The sequence below is a fragment of the Cetorhinus maximus genome, chromosome 9, assembly GCF_964194155.1.
Source record: "Cetorhinus maximus chromosome 9, sCetMax3.hap1.1, whole genome shotgun sequence".
Taxonomy (NCBI): Eukaryota; Metazoa; Chordata; class Chondrichthyes; order Lamniformes; family Cetorhinidae; genus Cetorhinus; species Cetorhinus maximus.
The window spans coordinates 98,234,608-98,257,027 of record NC_135887.1 but is presented as its reverse complement, the minus strand read 5'-3'; the positions used below and the strand labels follow the sequence as shown (position 1 = coordinate 98,257,027).

At 45.1% G+C, this 22,420-nt stretch overlaps 1 protein-coding gene across 3 annotated transcripts in view; it reads right to left on the bottom strand.

The window, feature by feature from the left end:
- LOC144684860 (uncharacterized) overlaps nt 1-22,420 on the bottom strand; it is a 399,842-nt gene that overhangs the window by 95,013 nt on the left and 282,409 nt on the right. For all 3 annotated transcript variants that reach the window (XM_078549191.1, XM_078549190.1, XM_078549192.1), the window contains one exon: nt 13,524-13,589. In XM_078549191.1, coding sequence (XP_078405317.1) covers nt 13,524-13,589 — 66 coding nt within the window. The remainder of the gene's footprint in view (nt 1-13,523; nt 13,590-22,420) is intronic.

Sequence of the window (22,420 nt, the reverse complement as noted above, 5' to 3'; positions counted from 1 at the left end):
AGTTAATTTAAAACGGTCTTCTCCGGTGAGAGGCTTAAAGAAATGCGAGAGGATAGCGAGGACAAGAGACCCAACAAGAAGCTTAAAAGAGCATGGGGAGCTCTGACTGTGGACTGTCCACGTTTGGCGAGAAATCAAAGTGTGGTGTCACAGGGAAACAGGTAAGTGATTGTTTGGTGAGTATCTTTCTCCTTCATCTTACAACTGATTAGTAATTATAAGGTTCTATTAGGAGTAGTAAGGTTTACTAGCAGTGGTAAAGCTTATTGGGAGTATTAGGGTTTATTAATTAAGGAAAATAATAAATGAATTAACACATAATAAAGATGGCAGGGCGGGCGATGTGCGCAACTGCAGAATGCGTGATCCAGGGCAAACATGTCTGCAGTAAGTGCCAGTGGCTTGAGAAACATTGGCTCAGAGTCACTGAGCTGCAGACACTGCGATGCATCAAGAAGGGGGAAAGTTACCTGGACACTTTGTTCCAGGAGGCGGTCACACTCCCTAGGTTAGGCAGAACTTTAGAGTTCGTCAAGGGTCGGGGACAGAAAGACTGTGTATCAGGCAGGTATGGGGAACCAGCATGTAATGATGGAGGAGCCTCAGCCCCTGACTCTGGCCAACAGGTATGAGATGCTTGCTACCTGTGTGGATGAAGAAAAGGATTTCAGGGTGGATGAGCAGATTGACCTGGCACCATGGTGAAGCATGCCATTCAAATGGGGGGAGCAAAGAGGAATGTGGCTGTGAAAGAAGACAGCATAGTTAGGGGGATGGATACTGTTCTCTGCAGCCATGACTGGGAGCTCCGAAGGTTGTGTGGCTTGCCCGGTGCCAGAGTTAAGGACATCTCCTCCCAAGTGAGAATTTGGAATGGGAGGGGGAGGATCCAGTTACCATAGTCCACATGGGAACCAATGGCATAGGTAAATCAGGAATAAGGTTCTGCTAAGAGAATGTGAGGAATCAGGGTCCAAATTAAAACACAGAACATCAAAGGTAATCATCTCTGGATTGCCAATTGACATAGGGTAAAATACATTAGGGAATTAAACGTGTGGCTCAAAGAGTGGTGCGGGAAGAAGGGCTTTTGATTCATGGGCCACTGGCATCAGTGCGCGGGGAAAAGTGAACAATTCTGTTGGGATGGGCTCCACTTGAATTGGACTGGGATCAGTTTCCTTGCTAAACATATAACTAGAGCCATGGACAGGGCTTCAAACTAATAGGGCGGGGCAGGGGGTGGGTGTTCAGGTGAAGGCAGATTTACAAGTCCAAAGACAAAGGCGAACATCAGAACAGTATAGCAATGTGTGGGCCTACAGCTGCAATCACTAATTTTTGTCATTTTATTTATGCTTCACTTATGATTTTTAAATCAACCTGTAATGAATCTTTGTAGACATTGATCTAAACCTAGATGGGATTGTGCTTTGATTAATTAATCAATAATAATCAGTAGTGATGTGTTTTCCCAAGACTTTGTTTTCCATATTGGCTATCCATAGCTGTTGTGTGGTCTACATCTCTGTTTTCCTGCTAGACTACTAAAACACAAGTTGCTTTTTTATTTATCAGAAATCTTTTCCTACTGCATCCGATGACTCTTGACTACAGGCCAAGACAATGAGCAGCCTTACATGGGGTGGTCATCAGGAGATGGAGTTTGATTGATGGACTATAACCTGACTAATGGCAGATGGGAAGACACCATTAAAAGATATGCAAACAACTTGGATTATGAAGTCTGCAACGCCTTGCAGTGCCTGTAAGGAAAATTGATAAGGATTTGTGTTTTTCCAGTCGTTGTTCTGAGAAAATTTGAACTAAACCTCAAGGCTGGAATGGAGCCAGAAATTTAGCTTAAACGGACCCTGCTTCCAGGATTCGCTGCTACAGCTGGAATGGAGCCAGAAATTTAGCTTAAACGGACCCTATTCGCTGCTGCAGCTGGAGTGGAAAAGTCAACCACTGAAGACTACGGAGGAAGGGATATTGGAGTGACTGCCCGAAGAGTCCAACCCCGTAAGGTTACTCAGAAACTTGGTAATGTATGCACCAAGGGGAATTTTTACCAATTTAGTGTCCTGTCGTGGAACAGGCTAAGTTGGGTTTATCCGTTTTGGGGAGCTAACATAGAACAGACCAATTTGGGGTTATTGTTCCTGTCTAAAAAAAATGTCTTTCTTCTTTTCCTCTGATATATATGAAGTGCTTTTTCCTTTCAATAAAGTTATATTTCTTTCTTTTAACTCCTTTCTCTTTTTATATTATCAATTATAATTGTCATATCATCATTATTATAATTATCATTATTCAATAAGATTATTGTTTTAACACATTACTTGGCATTGTCCCTCATTCCTGTTAGATCCAGAGTATGGCTCCGAACCTAAGTGAGACTCCAAGGGACTCTCATTCCACCTTACAAATGTGGGTAAGGGGAAGTAGAGTGGGATGGGAAAGGACAGAGTGTTTAACAAAAATTGTACATCAGTGAATAAGGTCTTTGCAGGGAATAGAAGAAGTGAAAGAATGAAATTAAAGGATCTTTGTCTGAATGCACAAAGTATCGGCAATAAGATAGGTGAACTAGTGGTACAAATAGAGGTAAATGATTTAGATCTAATTGCCATTGCAGAGACATGGGGCAGAATTTTACTCTTGGCAGGGGTGCTTGGCAGGGACGGTCGGGAAGCTGGCCGCTGCCTGCGATTGGCAGCGCACCGCGATTTTATGCCGGAGGACCAATTAAGGCCCGGCCAGCATGAGACGCGGCCTTTGAATGAGCCCAAAGGGGTGGGCGGGGGCTTGATGTCCGCCGGGTCCAATGGCAACCTGGCGGCTGATTCAAATGCGGCCTCGGCAGCCCCTGGAAGGCTGCCACCGAAGGATACGGAAGTGTGCATGGATGCCACAATGGGTGAATATGGCAGGCAGAAAGGCAGGTTGGCGGGGCAGCCGGCGTTTTTCGGACGAGTGCCTCGTTGTCCTCCTGGAGAAGGTGGCAGCCAGGAGAGAAACACTTGTCCCCAGCGTTGGGAGGAGGAGGCCCCCCCACCTCACTAAAAAGACCTGGGAGGAGATGGCATCCAGAGTCAGCAGCCGTGATGATGTGAGGTGCACATAGATCTAGTGCCGGCAGCACTTTAACAATCTCTGGGAAGGGTGAGTATCGTGTTGGCATGGGTCACTTTGCAGTACAGGCAAGAGCTGCCCATCCCCTCATGGACCTCAGAGGTGTTACAGTGTGAGTGACAAATGTCAATGAGGCAGGGTCTGGCCAAGGGGGTGAGCCCTGATTGCTTGGACTGAGTGCCTTGCAGCTCCAGGATCATGAATGTGCTGAGCCCTGCGAGTTGTTCCTCAGGTGGGATTGGCCAGGCTGCAATGGTGCTGCAGGATGAGGGTACACTAATCAATGCTCCTCTATCCTCCCAGGAGAAAACACCCCATAACAATGCACAGAGTCCTCAGTAGATACGAGCAGGAGGCCCTGAAGCTGAAGAGCCGCCATGCACCTCGGTCAAGCGGCTGCGGTATGGTTGGGGTGCCGGGGGAGGTAAGAGTGCAGTGCACTGAGGTGAGAATATGGCTTTTTGCAACTATTCCAGCGTAGTCTGTATATTGATGTGAACCTCGAACATGGAATGCCCATTGACAATGGAAAGGCTAGGGCACCACGATGCAGATCTCTGTCTCATCAGGGTGCCAGGCATGCACGTTGACAGTCTAATGACTTCAACTAATGACATGTCCTTCTTCTCCCTTTTAGGATCACCAGCAGCCCCTCATTGTGAGGAGACTGAAGGCCCAACCCTGACCCCTGAGGACCAGCATGCTGAGCACGCACCGTCACATCCTCTCTGTCAGGCAGGCACCAGTGCAGATACAAGCACCTTTGTGGGCATAAAATCGGCATCTAGTATCTTGTTGCACATTGATGAATGCAGCTCACACTCGCTTGAGGTGCAGGCAGAGGCAGAGAGCGCCCAGGGCACCAGCAGTCGGAGGACTGCTGGGGACCAGGACAATGCTCAGTCGATGGCTGATGATGGGCCTGTGGAGTCATCCCTGAGGCAGCAGCTGCTGGATGTCCAGCAGGGTGTCCGGGAAGATCTGGTAAAGATACATGAGGGAATCCGTGCCATGGTCTCCGTTGTGGAAGGGTTCTTGCAGAGCATAAGCACTGCGTTGACCCTCATGGCTGAGCGCAATGCCTCCTCCATGGAGAGAGTGGCAACTCTCATGGAAAGGCTCCTCCAGGGACTCAATCAAGGGTTCCTGGGGATGTGCTCAGACCTGCAAGCCCTCACACTGGCAATGACCTCAGCTGGTCAGTGTCAGTGTGGGAGATGGACTGGGCACCCAGTATCCCAGTTAGGTGCGCATCCATCAATGATGTGCAGGGAGGTCCAGGGTGACCTGACGTTGGCTCACGAGCTGCTTTTGTCTTTGGGGGCTCCTCTCAGGGTGCTCTGGATGACGGCAGCAGCTCCTCCACCCCTCTGTCAGTGACCGTGGCATCTGATGAGGCTGCGGCGACTGGGGAGCTGTCAGCTGTGGCACTGGTTGCTCCCTCCCAGGCGGGGCCAGCACAGGCTCCAGGGCCAGAGGACGCCTGCCAAGGTCATCAAGGCCAACAAGACAGCAAAGTGAGTCCGCTGTCTCCAATGCTGGCGCCAGCAAAGTGGGAGCACCTAGACGGAGCACTCGCAAGCGAAAACTTAAAGCACCTTAAACACACAGCCTGATCATGGGTGATATTTATTTCCCCCATTTTTCTGTTATTTTTTTAATGGTGTGATGTAAAACACTGGTTAATGTTAATTTCTGTTACATTTTTCACTCAGAAGTAAATGAGATTTTTTTTGCAACTGGCCTCTCGATGCTTTATTTGCTCTGTAGGTGCGGGGTAAGTCATGATGTTATGATGGACGTGTGACTCCTTAAACTTTATTGCACTGGCACATAGTGTATGTTGTCCTGTCAGGGATTGAATATGGAGCCTGCAGCCTTGGCATATGGTGGTGGTTCTTATTTGATAGGCGAGCTGAAGGAGCATTGAATCATAGCTTCCCAGGTGTCCCTGCCTCCCTGGAGGTTACCCAGGTCTGCATCTATACCCTCAGTGTTCACCTGAGCGTGCTCGTCCTCGGACTCATGACTGGACTCATCGCCTGTTGCCTATGCAGCTTCGTCAAGATCTTCTTCCACCACTGCATCCCCCCTTTCCAGTGCCAGATTGTGTAGAGTGCAGCATGCAACCACTATCAGTGACACACAATCTGGGGGCCATTGCAGTGCACCCCCTGAACAGTCCAGGAATCGGAAGCGCATCTGCAGAAGGCCTATGGTTTTCCCTACCACCACCCTTGTGGAGGGATGGCTCCTGTTGTACCGCTGCTCAGCCTCTGTTCTTGGATGGCGGAGAGGCGTCATGCGCCACCTTTTGAGCAGATAGCCCTTGTCACCCAGTAGCCAACCATCCAGTCGGGCTGGAGCACTGAAGAGCCTCGGCACCTGTGAGTATCTCAGGATGTAAGCGCATGAGAGCTGCCAGGGTACCTTGCACAGACTTGCAGAATCTGCATCCTGTGGTCACACACTATCTTCACGTTCATGGAATGGAATCCCTTCCTGTTGACAAAGGCACTGGGCTCAGCTGCTGGCGCCTCGATGGCCACGTGTGCAGTCGATTGCACCCTGGATACAGGGGAACTCAGCAATCGTTGCAAAGCTGCTGGCTTGCTCTGCCTGGCTGGCCTTGTCCGTACAGTAATGAATGAAAGTCAATGCACGCCTGAACAGAGCTTCTGCCACCAGTTTGACGCAACTATGGACAGCTGATTGGGAGGCTCCACACAGATCCCCCACTAAGCCCTAGAAAGAGCCAGAGGCATAGAAGTTTAGGGCCACCGTGATCTTCAGAGCCACTGGCATGGGGTGTCCACCCACACAGTCAGAGCTGATCTCGGGGCCGATCCTCTGACAGATGGAGGTCACTGTCTCCCTTGACAGACGGAGCCTCCTTCGGCATTGCACCACAGCCATATTGAGGTAGCTGCATCGCTGCCTGTACACCCTGGCAGCAGAATAGTGATGTCTTCTGTGCGCCTTCTGCCTTGGCCTTCCTGTTGGTCCTGTGCCTCTCCTCCCACAGGTCACTCCCCTGGAATCTGGATAGGGACACCTGGCCTCCTTCTCCATCTCCTTCTGGCCCTCTCTTCCTCCTCAGAGGAGGTGCCTCCAGCAGAGACCACAATCCCCATTACCAGGGTAGGCTGTCTGATACCTGGAAGGGTCCACATGGTCTGAACCCTCCAGGGGCCTGGAAGACAACACTAAGTCCTGAATGGAAGCTTCTAAATGCTCTGAATGCAGCGCTGAAGCAAAATGAAGCTGTCCTGTTCACAGAAGCAAGCAGTAGCAAGTGATATCCAAAACTACTCACTATTCGTTTTGTGAAGCCCACTGACTCCTCTTATCCTGCCCGTGGATGAGGTTTTGCAAATTGTGGCCTGCCTGTTTTGCCCGTGCGATGGCCTGAAAAATCGCAAGGGCTACATAAACTCGGAGTCAATTGGTCTCTTGCGGGCCTTAACTGGCCACTTAATTAATGGCGGGCACGCCTCCATCTTCATCGCGTGCCTGCCTAGTGAAATATTGCAAAATTGTGTGTTGATGTCAGGATGCTTGTTTCGCACTTTATTTCACACACAGGCGTGTTGGGTGCGCGCCCGCACACCAAGAGTAAAATTCTGCCCATGCTCACAAGGTGATCAAGGATGGGAAATAATTATTCCAGGGTACACAATATTTTGGAAAGACAGACAGAATGGCAAATGAGGAAGGGCAGCCCTGATAATAAAGGATGCCAAAAGGGCATTAGTGAGAAAGATCTGGTCTCAGAAGTTCATGAATTAGAATCAGCATGGGCGGAAATTAGGAATAGCATGGGTGGAAATTAGGAATAGCAAGAGTCAGAAAACACTGGTGGGAGTAGTTTATAGGTCCCAAACAGTAGTAATACCACTGGGCAGCGCATTAAACAAGAAATTATTGGAGCTTGTAACAAAGTAAATCTAATAATCATGATGGACTTTAATCTTCATATAAACTGGGACAATAAAATTGGTAAGAGTGGTCTAGAAGATGGATTTGTAGAATGTTTTCTTGGAGCAATACGTTGTGGAACGAACTAGGTTTAAAACCATCTTAGATCTAGTATTATTATTGAAACATTTAAAGAAGCAATTAAAAATATTCAAGAAAAATACATCATACAGAAAAACAAATGCTCAACTAGAAAGACCCATCCGTGGCTTACTCAGGAAGTTAAGGATAGTATTAGATTAAAAGAAGAGGCTTACAAATCTGAGGGGGTTTAAGAGTGTTTTAAAAACCAGCAAAGAGCCTCCAAAAAGTTGATAAAAAGGGAAAAAAAATAGAACATGAGACCAAATTAGCCTGAAATATAAAAACAAGTTGTAAGAGCTTTTATATGTATATAAAAAAGGAAGAGAGTAGCTAAAGTAGATGTGCATCTGTTAGAAGCAGAAACAGTGAAATTATCATAGGGAATGAGGAAATGGCAGAGATATCGAACAAACATTTTGTGTCTGTCTTCACAGTAGAAGACACAATACTCCAGAAATAGACAGTAACCAAAAGGCTACAAAGAGTGAGGAAATAAAGAAAATTAATTTCAACAAAAAGATATTGGAGAAACTTAAGGCACCAGCATCCAACAAATCCCCAGGACCTAAAAGGGATAGCTGCAGAGTTAGTGGATGCGCCAGCTATGATTTTCCAAAATTCCTTAGATTCAGGAACAATTATTAGATTGGAAGTTGGCAAATATTACACCGCTTTTCAAGAAAGGAGGAAGAGAGAAAACAGTGAACTACAGGCCAGTTAGCCTAAAATCAGTTGTTGGGAAAATACTGGAACCTATCATTAAGGAAGTCTTAACAATGCACTTAGCAAAGCATAGTATAATTACAAGTCAACTTGGTTTTACTAAGGGAAATCCTGTTTGACAAATTTATTAGACTTTTTTGAAGATATAATGAGTAGGGTAGATAAAGGGGAACCAGTAAATGTAATTTACCTGGATTTCCAAAAGGCAGTGAGTAGTGGAGTGCTACAAGGATCAGCGCTGGAGCCTCAGCTATTTACAATCTATATTAATGACTTGGATGAACAGACAGAGAGTAATGTAACTAAGTTTGCTGATGATACCAAGCCAGGTGGAAAGTAAGCTGTGGGGAGGACATAGAAAGGCCCCAAAAAGATATAGACGGGTTAAGTGAGTGGACAAGAGGATGGCAGAGTGTAATGTAGGGAGGTGCAAAGTTATTCACTTTGTTCATAAGAACAGAAAAGCAGAATATTTAAATTTGTGAAACTTCTAAGTGTTCATGTTCAAAGGTGCTTGGGTGCGCTCATAGAAGAAACAGAAAGTTAGCATGCAGGTGCAGCAAGCAATTAGGAAGGCAGATGGCATGTTGCAAGGGGACTGGAGTACAATAATAAAGAAACTCGTACCAAATGTACAGGTTTCTGGTGAGACCATATCTGGAACAGTGTGCGCAGTTTTGGTCTCCACATTTAAGAAAGGATATACCTGCATTGGAGGTGGTACAACCAAAGTTCAATAACTTAGTCCCTGGGATGAGGGGTTGTCGTAAGGTGAGAAACTGAGTAAATTGGGCTTTGAAGATTAGAATTTAGTTTTGGAGTTTAGAAGAATGAGAGGTGATTTCATTGAAGCCTACAAAATTCTGAAGGGGCTTGATAGGTAGACACAGAGATTGCTTCTGCTGGTCAGGAATCTAAAACATGGGGGCATAGTCTCAAGATAAGAGGCTATACAGTGAAGCATTAATTAGTTAGTCCCTGTGATGAGAGGGTTCTCCTATGATGAGAGGTTGAGTAAATTGGGTCCATATTCTTGGAGTTTAGAAGAATGAGAGGTGAACTCACTTTGCCCCCTATTCCCAATTCCTTTAATTAACAAAAAAAGGTTTAAAATTAATAATTCATCTCGAATTAATTGCCATTTGTAGAAAAGTGTTCCAAACTTTTAGCACCCTTTGTATGTAGAAATGTTTCCTAATTTTGCTCCTGAAAAGTCTGGCTCTAATTTTTAATTATGTCCCCCGGTCCTAGACTGCCTAACCAGCAGAAAAAGTTTCTCTCCATCTATTGATACCAAGAACTTCGATCAAATCACCCCTTAACCTTCTATAACTCCACTGCAAAACAATTTTAATCTGTTGCTACTCTATGCACCACCACACTTTATGGTCTACCTTCTAACTACACATCAATTCATCTTGCTACCTTACTACCTTATCTCATAGGCATGCACTTGGGTATTATGCAGGACAGTCTCAAATGCTTTTGGGAAATCCATGGAAATAATTTCTATTGCTATACCCTATCCACCATATTTGTAACCTCCTCAAATAATGCAATAAATTGGTCAAATAACATCTGAATTTATTAATCATGCTAAATTTCCCTGATTGACCCTTGTCCTTCCAGGTCACTCGTTATGTGTTATAGAAGCATAGAATGGTTACAGTACAGCAGGGAGGCCATTCAGCCTCTCCTGCCCATGTCAGCTCTCTACAAGAGCAACCTAGCTAGTCCCACTCCACTGCCTTTCCCCTGTAGCTCTACAAATGTTTTCCGTTCTGGTTTTTATCTAATTCTCTTTTGAGATCCTGGAACTCCCTCCCTAACAGCACTATGGGTGTACCCATGCCACAGGGACTGCAGCAGTTCAAGGAGGCAGCTCACCACCACCTTCTCAAGGGCAACTAGGGATGGGCAATAAATGATGGCCCAGCCAGCGAAGCCCACATCCTATGAATGAAAAAGAAAGCAATGATTGAATTGAATTTTCCTCCTCCACACACTCAGGCAGTCATTCCAGATCATAACTAACAAAAAAAAACTTTTCTTCATGTCATCTTTGGCTATTTTTCCATTCACCTTAAATTTGTGCCCTCTGGTTCTCGACTCTACTGTCAATGGGAACCGTTTCTTCCCATCTAATCTGTTCAGGCCTTTAATGATTTTGAACACCTCTATCAAATATCCTCTCAACCTGCTCTTCTCTAAGGAGAACAGCCTCAGCTTCTCTAACCTATCCTTTATCCTCGGAACTATTCTTGTAATTCTTCTCTGCATCCTCTCTCATGCCTTCACATCCTTCCTAAAGTGTCTTACCTACAACTGGACACAATACTCCAATTGAGACTGAACTAGTGTTTTATAAAGGTTCACCATAACGTCCTTGCTTTTACACTCTATGCCTCTATTTATAAAGCCCAGGATCCTGTATACATTTTGTTGTGACTGCGTGAGGAGGAATGAGCTGGCTCCTTTTCTTCGACCCACTCGGTTGGTCGCAACAAAGGCTTGTTTAAAATTCTCCCCCCATAGATAGCTTTTCCAGGCGGAATGTATTTACTTTTTAACAAGGACCCAATCAAACCAGGTTTGCATGAGTCAAAAAGAAAGAGTAAGTTTATCAGTTACTAAAACCTGAGGAAAATAATAAAAGACACTACACGCACAAAGGGCAAAATTGTCCCAGATTTGCACAAAGTGCAGTAACAGGCAGGAAAAAAAGTCGTTTCGCGCCGTATCGTCCCATTCCTGGCTCATTAATTATGCAGCCACAGGAAACATGCCTTCTCGCTGGCTGGCAGCCTCCGATTTTCCCACCACGCCGTTACCTCGCCGCTTCCTCACGCAGGGTGTCATGTTTAAACTGCAGCCATGCCCACAGTTCTCAATGCTTGCAGCCGAGGAGGGCACCAGTGAAGTCATGGCTCCAAAAGGCAAGAAGAGTGCAGCCCCCCGATTCAGTGACGCATCCCTGGGATGCTTTTTGAATATCATGGAAACCCACCGTGATGTTCACTACCCCTGCTCTGGCCACAGGAGGTCCATCAGTCTCACCACTTCGGCTTGGGTGGTGGTCAGTACCAATACTACACACAAGAGGCCGGCCATCCAATGCAGAAAACGTATGAATGATATCATTCATGCCGCCAGGGTAAAGCAACCATCTTAGTGTTACTCACAATAAGAGGTTGTGGTGGAAGAATTAATCCAGGCTGGTCTCTTGGTTAAAGCTGGTTTATTTCCAAGACAACTCTTCAGTGCTACTAACTCCCTAGTAGCTTCCACACAAAGTGTTCCAGCTGTACCTTCTTATTCTATTTATATTGGATAATTAATGCCCATCACCTGTTTGACTAGCAATTGGTTTTAACAAGATGATTGCCATATTAACACTTATCACTTTAAACTCACACACTCAAGGCCATCACATATTCACTGGCATCTCACTCACTGCCAGCTCAAGGGACATCACCACTCACTCTCTCACATAGACCCTCACATTTCCATCTGGCCTCATTTCCTCTGGAGACTGCCTCCTCAGCCCTCACCGTCTTGAGGCCACTTGTACAGATCAACTTGTGCCCGCACATACACCCTGGGATACCCCCCTTCCCCAGTATAGCCCTCGCCCTGCAGCCCCTTCCCTTCCCTGAGGCCACTTCTCCCCCTTCCCCAAGCAAGCCCTAGCCCTGCAGCCATTGAAAAGCTACCCTTGCCTTATAGATAGTCTGATAGCTGGAGACCTGCACGTGAGCCCCCCTAAAAGTGATGTGGTGCTGTCTGCGAAGCCTGGCACTGTTGACTGCGAGTGCTGCCCGAAGCTAGGTAGGCTAACAAACCTCGAAGTCCCAAGCAAAGTGCAGTTTGCCAGGTGCATGTCGCTTATGTACACTTGTGAAACACGTTGGCTCGGATGATCTGGCGTGGGAGGAATATTCCGGCGAGAAGGGCTTATAATTAGATGTAGATGTATTAAAATTACTTGACCGACGTGCGGCTGTGGGAAAGACAGCCCGTCACTGATGGGCGGTGTGGACGATCGCAAATTGGTTTCACGACGTCGTGACCCCGATTTTTGGCCTTCTAGCTATATTGTCCGCTCATGCCCACCTGACGTCCAATGCCAATAGGGATGGAAAATTCCGCCCACAGATCAGAACTAAGAAAGGTAAGAGTCCAAATAAAAGTTAAAAGAATAAATGAGTTAGTCCTTGGCTTGTCTGTGAGGTGTAGCTTGTGGCAGTTAAGTGAGGTGATTTGGTAGAACTCTGGAATTGGCTTTGTTCAGTTTTGCACATTATTGAAGACACCCTTTGATTGTTTCCAGAGAGAGAGATGACCTGCTTGTCTCTGCAGGAGTGACTGTCCTTTTCTTCCTGTTGTTTGTTTCTCCCTGTTAAAACACTTGTCTCCAGTGAGAGGGAGAGAGAGAAAGAGAGAGGGAGAAAGAGAAGAGAAACAAACAGACAGAGAGAGATGTCCTTCTTGTTTTTGTTCTTCTGCTCTGCCCAACATTGGTTTTCAGAGCCAGCTTTAAACTAATTTCTCTGTGTATTCCCAGAAGGGAAATAGGCATGTCTTGCATCCAAAGTCCATTTTGCTTTCATCTCAGAATTTTTTTTTTTAAAACACAATCTGAGATATAAATCAACAGAAGATGGTTTTTGGATGTCTGATGGGATATAGCTGGCTGGAGGGGGGTGGGTGGGGGTAGTTTCCATTGTTTTCACAGAAACACAGTGATTTAAAAGTCTAGCCTTTTGTATTTTATATGTCTCCCTTTCAAGTGTCTCTGTTTCAAGTGGGCCTTGACACCTCTTCAGGTGCAAAATTCCATGTCCTCTCAGGACAGGTTGGTTAGTATAATCCACATAGGAATTTTCCAGAAGGGTAGCTTCACAGTATCAGCCATCTTTTGAGCAGTGTTTTTTCTTGTGCTTTTTTTTAAAACAAGTCTTCTTTAAACAGATCAATATGTCTGTAGTTAGTTGCAGATTGTGGGTTGCTCTCACTCTGACATCATGATAGTTTCGTGACAGTTATTAACCACTTTTGCAATTTGCCCTGCCACTTCCAACAATTTCTGTACATATACCCTAGGTCCGTTTGCTCCTACGCTCCCTTTAGAATTGTATCCTTCATTTAATATTACTTCAAACGTCTTGGCATTAAATTTCATCAGTCACATATCTGTCCACTCCACCAACCTGTTTATGTTCTCTTGAAGTCTACCACTATCCTCATCACAGTTCACAATGCTTCCAAGTTTTGTGTAATCCACAAATTTTGAAATTGTGCCCTGCACATCCAAGTCAAAGTCGTTAATATAGATCAAGAAAAGCAGTGGTCCAAATGTTGATCCCTTTATAATTTCCTCTAGTCCGATAAACAACCGTTCACCATTTCTCTCTCTTTCTTGTCACTCAATCAACTTTCCTCAACAACTTCTCTAAATTTCCCCACAGTTGAGGTAAGTCACACAGATCTTTAGTTTAAGGGTTCATCATTTGCTCTTGCAGGCTTCAAATTTGCTCTGTTACACTGTTCACTCAATTGATACGTTGATACCTCTTCCATAATATCAAAGTTTTACTTACTCTTTCTATGAAACACTGCAAGAACCATTTTGTGGTGTATATTCCTGTAGACATTTGCTCTTTGTCCTGTAATGCAAAATCACAAATATAATTTCAAAAACTAGTAGATCTCATGATGTTACTCATTGTTGGGGCAATCAGAAAATACAAACAGTTTCTAATTCTACCAACAATGAAACCTTTTTATTCTTGAGTTAAGAGGAAAATATAAATAACCTTAACATTTGAAAAGGCCTTTTCTAATTTTTAAAAGGAAAACATCACTCTGAAGAATGGCCTACATAGACCCATAATAGTAAAATGCCACCCATTGATAAATGTACCATATGTCATAAATCGTTTTAACAGGTGTCTATTGTTATAAAACCGTGTTTTATATCAAAAATGACTTTAATTACTGTGGGCTGAATCCACAGGGTAAGATTTAAAAAGACTGACAAAAGCATTTTAAGTAAGCTAAACAGTAGTTCTTATGATGACAGAACATTTACATAACTTCACCTTGCAAATTACAAAGCTATTAGAAAGGAGTCATACTGTCTGAAAGTAGCTCACCAGGACAATCAGCTTAAATGAGTGTGAGTGGTCCATTCCCCGAACTATTCACTGACATCCACACATAATCTGTTTGTTCAGGTGGGTGCAGACCGAGCCATTAAACTCAATCGCTTTGGACAATGGTTGAGAAGAGGGCTCCATCTAATCACTTTAAACAATGCACCTGGAATGAGGGTTCCCAACCTGCTGTAACTGGCTAGTTTGTGATTGGAGATCATGTGATAGCGAGCTAACCTTTTGTGTTAAAAAATAAACTGCTTTCCCAGGGTCAGAGTCAAACAGACTATGAGAGGGTAACAGTGGACATACGAACATATGAATTAGGTGCAGGAATATGCCATATGGCCCCGCCATTCAATAGAATCATGGCTGATCTGACTGTGGCCTCATTCCGCCTATCTCCGGTAACCTTTGACTCCCTTGTTAGTCAATAATTTATCTACCTCAGCCTTAAAAATATTCAATGACCCTGCCTCTACTGCTATCCGAGGAAGAGCTTCTAAGACTCACGACCCTTAGAAAAAAATTTCTTCTCATCTCTGTCTTAAATAGGAGACCCCTTTTGTTAAACCACGTCCCTTAGTTCTAGTCTCTCCCACAAGAGGAAACATCCTTTCAGCAACCACAATGTCAAGTCCCCTCAGGATCTTATATGTTTTAGTAAGATCGCCTCTCATTCTAAACTCCAATGGATACCATAAGAGCATAAGACATAGGAGCAGAAATTAGGCCATTCGGCCCATTGAATCTGCTCCGCCATTCAATCATGGCTGATAAGTTTCTCAACCCCATTCTCCCGCCTTCTCCCCATAACATTTGATCCCCTTACCAATCAAGAACCTATCTATCTCGGTCTTAAATACTCTCAATGATCTGGCCTCCACCGCCTTCTGTGGCAATGAATTCCATAGATTCACCACTCTCTGGCTAAAGAAGTTTCTCCTCATCTCTGCTCTAAAAGTTGGGACCACAACTTTTCACTTTATACATTACTCTGAGGCGGTGCCCTCGGGTCCTAGTTTCTCCTACTAATGGAAACATCTTCCCCACGTCCACTCTATCCAGGCCTTTCAGTATTCTGTAAGTTTCAATCAGATCACCCCTTATCCTTCTAAACTCCATCAAGTATAGACCCAGAGTCCTCAAACGTACCTCAAAGGTTAAGCCTTTCTTTCCTGGGATCATTCTCGTGAACCTCCTCTGGACCCTCTCAAAGGGCCAGCACATCCATCCTGAGTTACGGGGCCCAAAATTGCTCACAATATTCTAAATGTGGTCTGACCAGAGCCTTATGAAGCCTCAGCAGCACATCCCTGCTTTTATATTCTAGTCCTCTCAAAATAAATGCCAACATTGCATTTGCCTTGCTAACTACCGACTCAACCTGCAAGTTAACCTTAAGAGAATCCTGGACTAGGACTCCCAAGTCCCTTTGCACTCCAGATTTCTGAATTCTCTCCCCATTTAGAAAATAGCCTATGCCTCTATTCTTCCTACCAAAGTGCATAACCTCACACTTCCCCGTGTTGTATTCCATCTGTCACTTCTTTACCCATTCTCCTAAACTGTCCAAATCCTTCTACAGACTCCCCGCCACCTCAATACTACCTGTCCCTCCACCTAACTTTGTATCATCTGCAAACTTAGCCAGGATGCCCTCAGTTCCTTCATCTAGATCATTAATGTATAAAGTGAAAAGTTGTGGTTCCAACACTGACCCCTGTGGAACTCCACTAGTCACCGGCCGCCATCCTGAGAAGGACCCCCTTATCCCCACTCTCTGCCTCCTGCCAGACAGCCAATCTTCTATCCATGCTAGTACCTTGCCTCTAACACCATGGGCTCTTATCTTACTGAGCAGCCTCCTGTGCGGCACCTCGTCAAAGGCATTCTGGAAGTCCAAGTTGATAACATCCATTGGCTCTCCTTTGTCTAACCCACTCGTTACCTCCTCAAAGAATTCTAACAGATTTGTCAGGCATGACCTCCCCTTGATGAAACCATGCTGACTTTGCCCTATTTTACCATGCACTTCCAAGTATTCTGAAATCTCATCCTTAATAATGGACTCTAAAATCTTACCAACGACCGAGGTCAGGCTAATTGGCCTGTAATTTCCCATCTTTTGCTTCACTCCCTTCTTAAACAGGGGGGTTATATTAGTGATTTTCCAGTCCTCTGGGACCCTCCCTGACTCCAGTGATTCCTGAAGGATCACCACTAACGCCTCCATTATCTCTTTAGCTATCTCCTTCAGAACTCTGGGGTGCAATCCATCTGGTCCAGGTGATTTATCCACCTTCAGAGCTTTCAGTATTCCTAGCACCTTCTCCTTGGTAATGGCCACCATACTCACCTCTGCCCCCCGATTCTCTTGCATTTTGGGGATGTTACTCGTATCTTCCAACATGAAGACTGACGCAAAGTACCTATTCAGTTCCTCCACCATTTCTTTGTTCCCCACTACTACCTCTCCAGCGTCATTTTCCAGCGGCCCAATGTCCACTTTTGCCTCTCTCTTACACTTTATATATCTAAAAAAACTCTTGAAATCTTCTTTTATATTACTGGCTAGTTTACCCTCATATTTAATCTTCTCCCTCCTTATTTCTTTTTCAGTTGTCCTCTGTTGGTCTTTGTAGGCTTCCCAATCCCCTGGTTTCCCACTGCTCTTCACCGCATTGTATGCTTTCTCTTTAGCTTTATACTGTCCCTGACTTCCCTTGTCAGCCATGGTTGCCTCGACCTCCCTTTAGTATGCTTCTTCTTCCTAGGGATGAATTTTTGCTGTGTCTCCAAAATTACTCCCAGAAACTCCTGCCATTGCCGTTCCACTGTCTTTCCTGCTAGGCTCATCTCCAGTCAATTCTGGCCAGCTCCTCCCTCTTGCCTCTGTAGTTGCCTTTATTCAACTATAATACTGTTACACCTGATTCTAGCTTTTTCCTTTCAAATTGCAGGGTAAATTCTATCATATTATGGTCACTTCCTCCTAAGGGTTCCTTCACCTTAAGCTCCCTTATCAAATCTGCCTCATTACACATCACTAAATCTAGAATTGCCTGTTTCCTAGTGGGCTCTACCACAAGCTGCTCCAAAACGCCATCTCGTAGACATTCCACAAATTCTTTTTCTTGGGATTCACTACCAACCTGATTTTCCCAGTCTACCTGCATATTGAAATCCCCCATGATCACTGAAACCTTGCCTTTCTTACATGCCTTTTCTATCTCCTGGTGTATCTTGTGCCCCACATCCTGACTACTGTTCGGAGGCCTGTACATAACTCCCATTATGGCTTTTTTACCATTTCGGTTCCTCAACTCTACCCACACAGTTTCTACATCATCTGACCCTACGTCGTTTCTTGCTATCGACTTAATTTCATTTCTTACCAACAAAGCAACCCCACCCCCTCTGCCAACCTGCTGATCTTTTCGATAGGATGTATATCCTTGGATATTTAGCTCCCAGTCCTGATCACCTTGCAGCCATGTCTCCGTGATGCCCACCACATCATACCTGCCAATTTCAATCAGTGACAAAAGCTCATTTACCTTATTTCGTATACTGCGTGCATTCAGATACAACACCTTCAGTCCTGTATTTCCCGTCCCCCTTCTCATTGTTGGCCCTTTATCTGGTGTGCTTGAAGTTAGATTCCTAGCCCTTTCCAAACACTCTGTCCTATTTTGTGTTCTGGAGACTTTAATAGCCTCTCCTGGGCTCTCCTTTCTTTTCAGTTTTTTCATAATTTTCCATGAAGTTGAATCCACCCCCCCGCACACGCTAATCTACTGCTTTGTTTCCCATTAGTCACATTTCTTGGAGTTTTACCCTTCCCTTCCCCCCCACTTTCTAGTTTAAAGTCCTGTTGACCATCCTACTTACCCTTTTCGCTAGAACATTGGTCCCAGATCGGTCAGGTGGAGACTGTCCCAACGGTACAGATCCCTCCTGTTCCAATACTGATGCCAGTGCCCCACGAAGTGGAACCCCTCTTTCCTGCACCATTCCTTTAGCCACCTGTTTACTTCCCTAATTCTCGTGTCCCTATGCCAATTTGCACGTGGCTCGAGTAGTAATCCGGAGAGTATAACCCTTGAGGACCTGTTCTTTAATTTCGTCCCTAGTTCCTGAAAATCCTCAAACAGGTCCTCTTTCCTAGTCTTACCTATGTTATTTGTCCCGACATGGACCACAACAACTGGAACCTCCCCCTCCCTCTCCAATGTCCTTTCAAGCCAGTCAGAGATGTCCCTCACCCTGGCACCAGGCAGGCAACATACCATGCTGGACTCTTGATCCTGTTTACAAAGGATGCTATCAATTCCCCTAATTATAGAATCCCCTACAACTACCACATGTCTTTTTGCTCCCCCCTCTTGAATGGCCTCCTGTGCTACGGTGCCGTGGTCAGCTGGCTCATCCTCCCTACAGCCCTGTTCCTCATCCACACAGGGAGCAAGTACCTCGTATCTGTTGGACAAGGTCATGAGCTGAGGCTCCTCTGTTCCTGAACACAGAATCCTTCTACCTGCTTCACTTGCAGTCACACCCTGCTGACCCTAACCACTGACCGAATTTGAGGTACTTAATCTACCGGGTGTGACCGCCTCCTGCAACAAATCGTCCAGGTAACTCTCCTCTTCCCAGATGTGCTGCAGCGTTCAGAACTCGGACTCCAACTCATCAATTCTGAGCCGGAGTTCCTCCAGCAACCAACACTTGCTGCAGATGTGGTCACTGCGGCTCGCAATGGGATCTGCCAGCTCTCACATCATACAGCTACAGCACATCACCTGCCCAGCCATCGCTACTTAGTTAATTAATTTGTTAATTAGCTTTGCAGTGTTTTTTTTTTCAAATTTGGTGAACATTTCCTACCAACCAATCAGGTCACAGCTTTCCTGTGATGTCATTTTTTCCAGTTTTGGCTTCAGATACAGGCCCTGCCTGTCCTGCCTATAGAAATAATGGATGCGTTGGTTATCATCTACCAAAATTCTGTAGATTCTGGAACAACCCCAGCAGATTTGAGGGTGGCAAATGTAACCCCACCATTTAAAAAAGGAGGGAGGGAGAAAACAATGAATTACAGACCGGCTAGCCTAACATCAGTAGAAGGGAAAATGCTAGAGTCTATTATAAAGCATGTGATAACAGGACACTTAGAAAATATCAATGGGATTACACAAAGTCAACATGGATACATGAAAGGGAAATCATGTTTGACAAGCCTAACTGGAGTTTTTTGAGGACGTATCTAGCAGAATAGATAAGGGAGAACCAGCGGATGTGGTGTATTTGGATTTTCAGAAAGCTTTGGATAAAGTCCCACATAAGAGATTAGTGTGTAAAATTAAAGCACATGGGATTGGGGGTAATATATCGGCATGGATTGAGAATTGGTTAGCAGACAGAAAACAGAGTAGTAGGGTCTTTTTTGGCGTGGCAGGCGGTGACTAGTGGGGTACTGCAGGGATCAGTGCTTGGGCCACAGCTATTCACAATATATATCAATAATTTGGATGACAGAACCAAATGTAATATTTCCAAGTTTGCTGACGACATGAAACTTGATGGGAATGTGAGCAGTGTGGAGGGTGTTAAGAGGTTTCAAGGTGATTTAGACAAGTTGAGTGAGTGGGCAAATACATGGCAGATACAGTATAACGTGGATAAGTGTGAAATTATCCGCTTCGGTAGGAAAAACAGGATGGCAGAGTATTATTTAAATGGTGATAGATTGCGAAATGTTGATGTACAAAGGGACCTGGATGTCCTTGTACACCAATCACTGAAAGCAAATATGTAGGTCCAGCAAGCAGTTGAGAAGGCAAATGTATTGTTGACCTTCATTGTAAGAGCTTTTGAGTACAGGAGCAAGGGTGTCTTACTGCAGCTGTACAGAGCCTTGGTGAGACCGCACCTGGAGTAGTGTGTGCAGTTTTGGTCTCCTCGCCTAAGAAATTATATACTTGCCATAAAGGGATTGCAGCGAAGGTTCACCAGACTGATTCCTGGGATGGTAGGATTGTTGTATGAGGAGAGATTGGACTGACTAGGCCTATATTCACTGGAGTTTAGAAGAATGAGAGGGGATCTCATTGAAACCTAAAAAATGCTGTCAGGGATGGACAAACTGGATGTAGGGGTGATATTTCCTCTGGCTGGGGGTCTAGAACAAGGGAGCACAGACTCAGGATACAGGGTAGAGCAGTTAGGACTGAGATGAGGAAAACTCTCTTCGCTCAGCAGGTGGTGAACCTGTGAAATTCTCTACCACAGAGGGCTGTGGAGGCCAAGCCACTGAATATACTTAAGAAGGAAATAGAAAGATTTCTGGGCTCTAAAACGTCAAGGGGTATGGGGAGAGAATGGGAGTATGGCATTGAGATAGGGGATCAGCCATGATCATATTGAATGGCAGAGCAGGCTCAAAGGCTGAATGACCTACTCCTGCTGCTATTTTCTACGTTTCTAAGATAACGCCCCCCAATCCCAGGAATCAGTTGAGTGAACCTTCTCTGAACTGCTTCTAAGACATTTATATTCTTTCTTAAATAATGAGACCAAAATTGGACACAGTACTCCAGATGTGGTCTCACCAATTGTAGCAAAACATTCCTACTTTGATATTCCATTCTCCTTGCAAAAACATTCCATTTGCCTTCCTAAACACTTGCTGCACACTAACTTTTTGTGATACATATACCAGGGCACCCAGATACCGCTGTACCAGAAGATAACTTGTGGCCTATCTTTCTCTCTCTATAGTCATTCTGCAAATGTGCCCTGCCTGTATCTGATCAGCCAATCACCATAGGCAGTGTCTTCAATGTAAACCAAACAGCTACTGACTTCAGAGGAAAAGATAGAAATTGTCCGTCAAGATTTTAAATCGTTCCTGCGCAGGAGCTGGAAAAATCACTGAACACAGCCTGAAACTATTCAACATATCAACCTTCAGGATCCATATATGAGTGTCTTTCTTATGGACTGTGTGTTTGTGTGTGTGTGTGTGTGTGTGTGTGTGTGTGCGTGTGATGATGTTGTGTGTGTGTGTGGTGTTGTTGTGTGTGTGGTGTTGTTGTGTGTGTGTGTGTGGTGTTGTTGTGTGTGTGTGTGTGTGGTGTTGTGTGTGTGTGTGTGGTGTTGTGTGTGTGTGGTGTTGTGTGTGTGTGTGGTGTTGTGTGTGTGTGTGTGGTGTGTGTGGTGTGTGTGTGTGTGATGCTGTTGTGTGTGTGTGGTGTGTGTGTGTGTGTGTGGTGCTGCTGTGTGTGTGTGTGGTGCTGCTGTGTGTGTGGGGTGATGTTGTGTGTGTGTGGTGTTGTGTGTGTGTGTGTGTGGTGTGTGTGTGTGGTGTTGTGTGTGTTTGTGTGTGATGCTGTTGTGTGTGTGTGTGTGGTGTGTGTGTGTGTGTGTGGTGCTGCTGTGTGTGTGTGTAGTGATGTGTGTGGTGTTGTGTGGGTGTGTGTGGGTGTGTGTGGGTGTGTGTGTGGTGTTTGTGCATGTGTGTGTGGTGTTCTTGTGTGTGTGTGTGTTGTGGTGTGTGTGGTGTTGTTGCGTGTGTGTGGTGGTGTGTGTGTGTGTGGTGTGTGTTGTTGTTATTGTGTGTGTGTGGTGTTGTGTGTGGTGTTGTGTGTGTGTGGTGTTGTGTGTGTGTGGTGTTGTGTGTGTGTGTCAGCAGGACTTTAAACTAGAAAGTGGGGGGGAAGGGAAGGGTAAAACTCCAAAAAGTATGACTGATGGGAAACAAAGCAGCAGGTTAGCATGTGGGGGGGTGGATTCAACTTCATGGAAAATTATGAAAAAATTGAAAAGGAGAGCCCAGGAGAGGCTATTAAAGTCTCCAGAACACAAAATAGGAAACGGTGTTTGGAAAGGGCTGGGAATCTAACTTCAAGCACATCAGATAAAGGGACGACAATGAGAAGGGGGGGACGGGAACTACAGGACTGAAGGTGTTGTATCTGAATGCACGCAGTATACGAAATAAGGTAAATGAGCTTGTGGCGCAGATTGAAATTGGCAGGTATGATGTGGTGGGCATCACGGAGACATGGCTGCAAGGGGATCAGGACTGGGAGCTAAATATCCAAGGATATACATCCTATCGAAAAGATCGGCAGGTTGGCAGAGGGGGTGGGGTTGCTTTGTTAGTAAGAAATGAAATTAAATCGATAGCAAGAAACGACGTAGGGTCAGATGAAGTTAGAATCTGTGTGGGTAGAATTGAGGAACCGCCAAGGTAAAAAAATCATAATGGAAGTTATAAACAGGCCTCCGAACAGTAGTCAGGATATGGGGCACAAGATACACCAGGAGATAGAAAA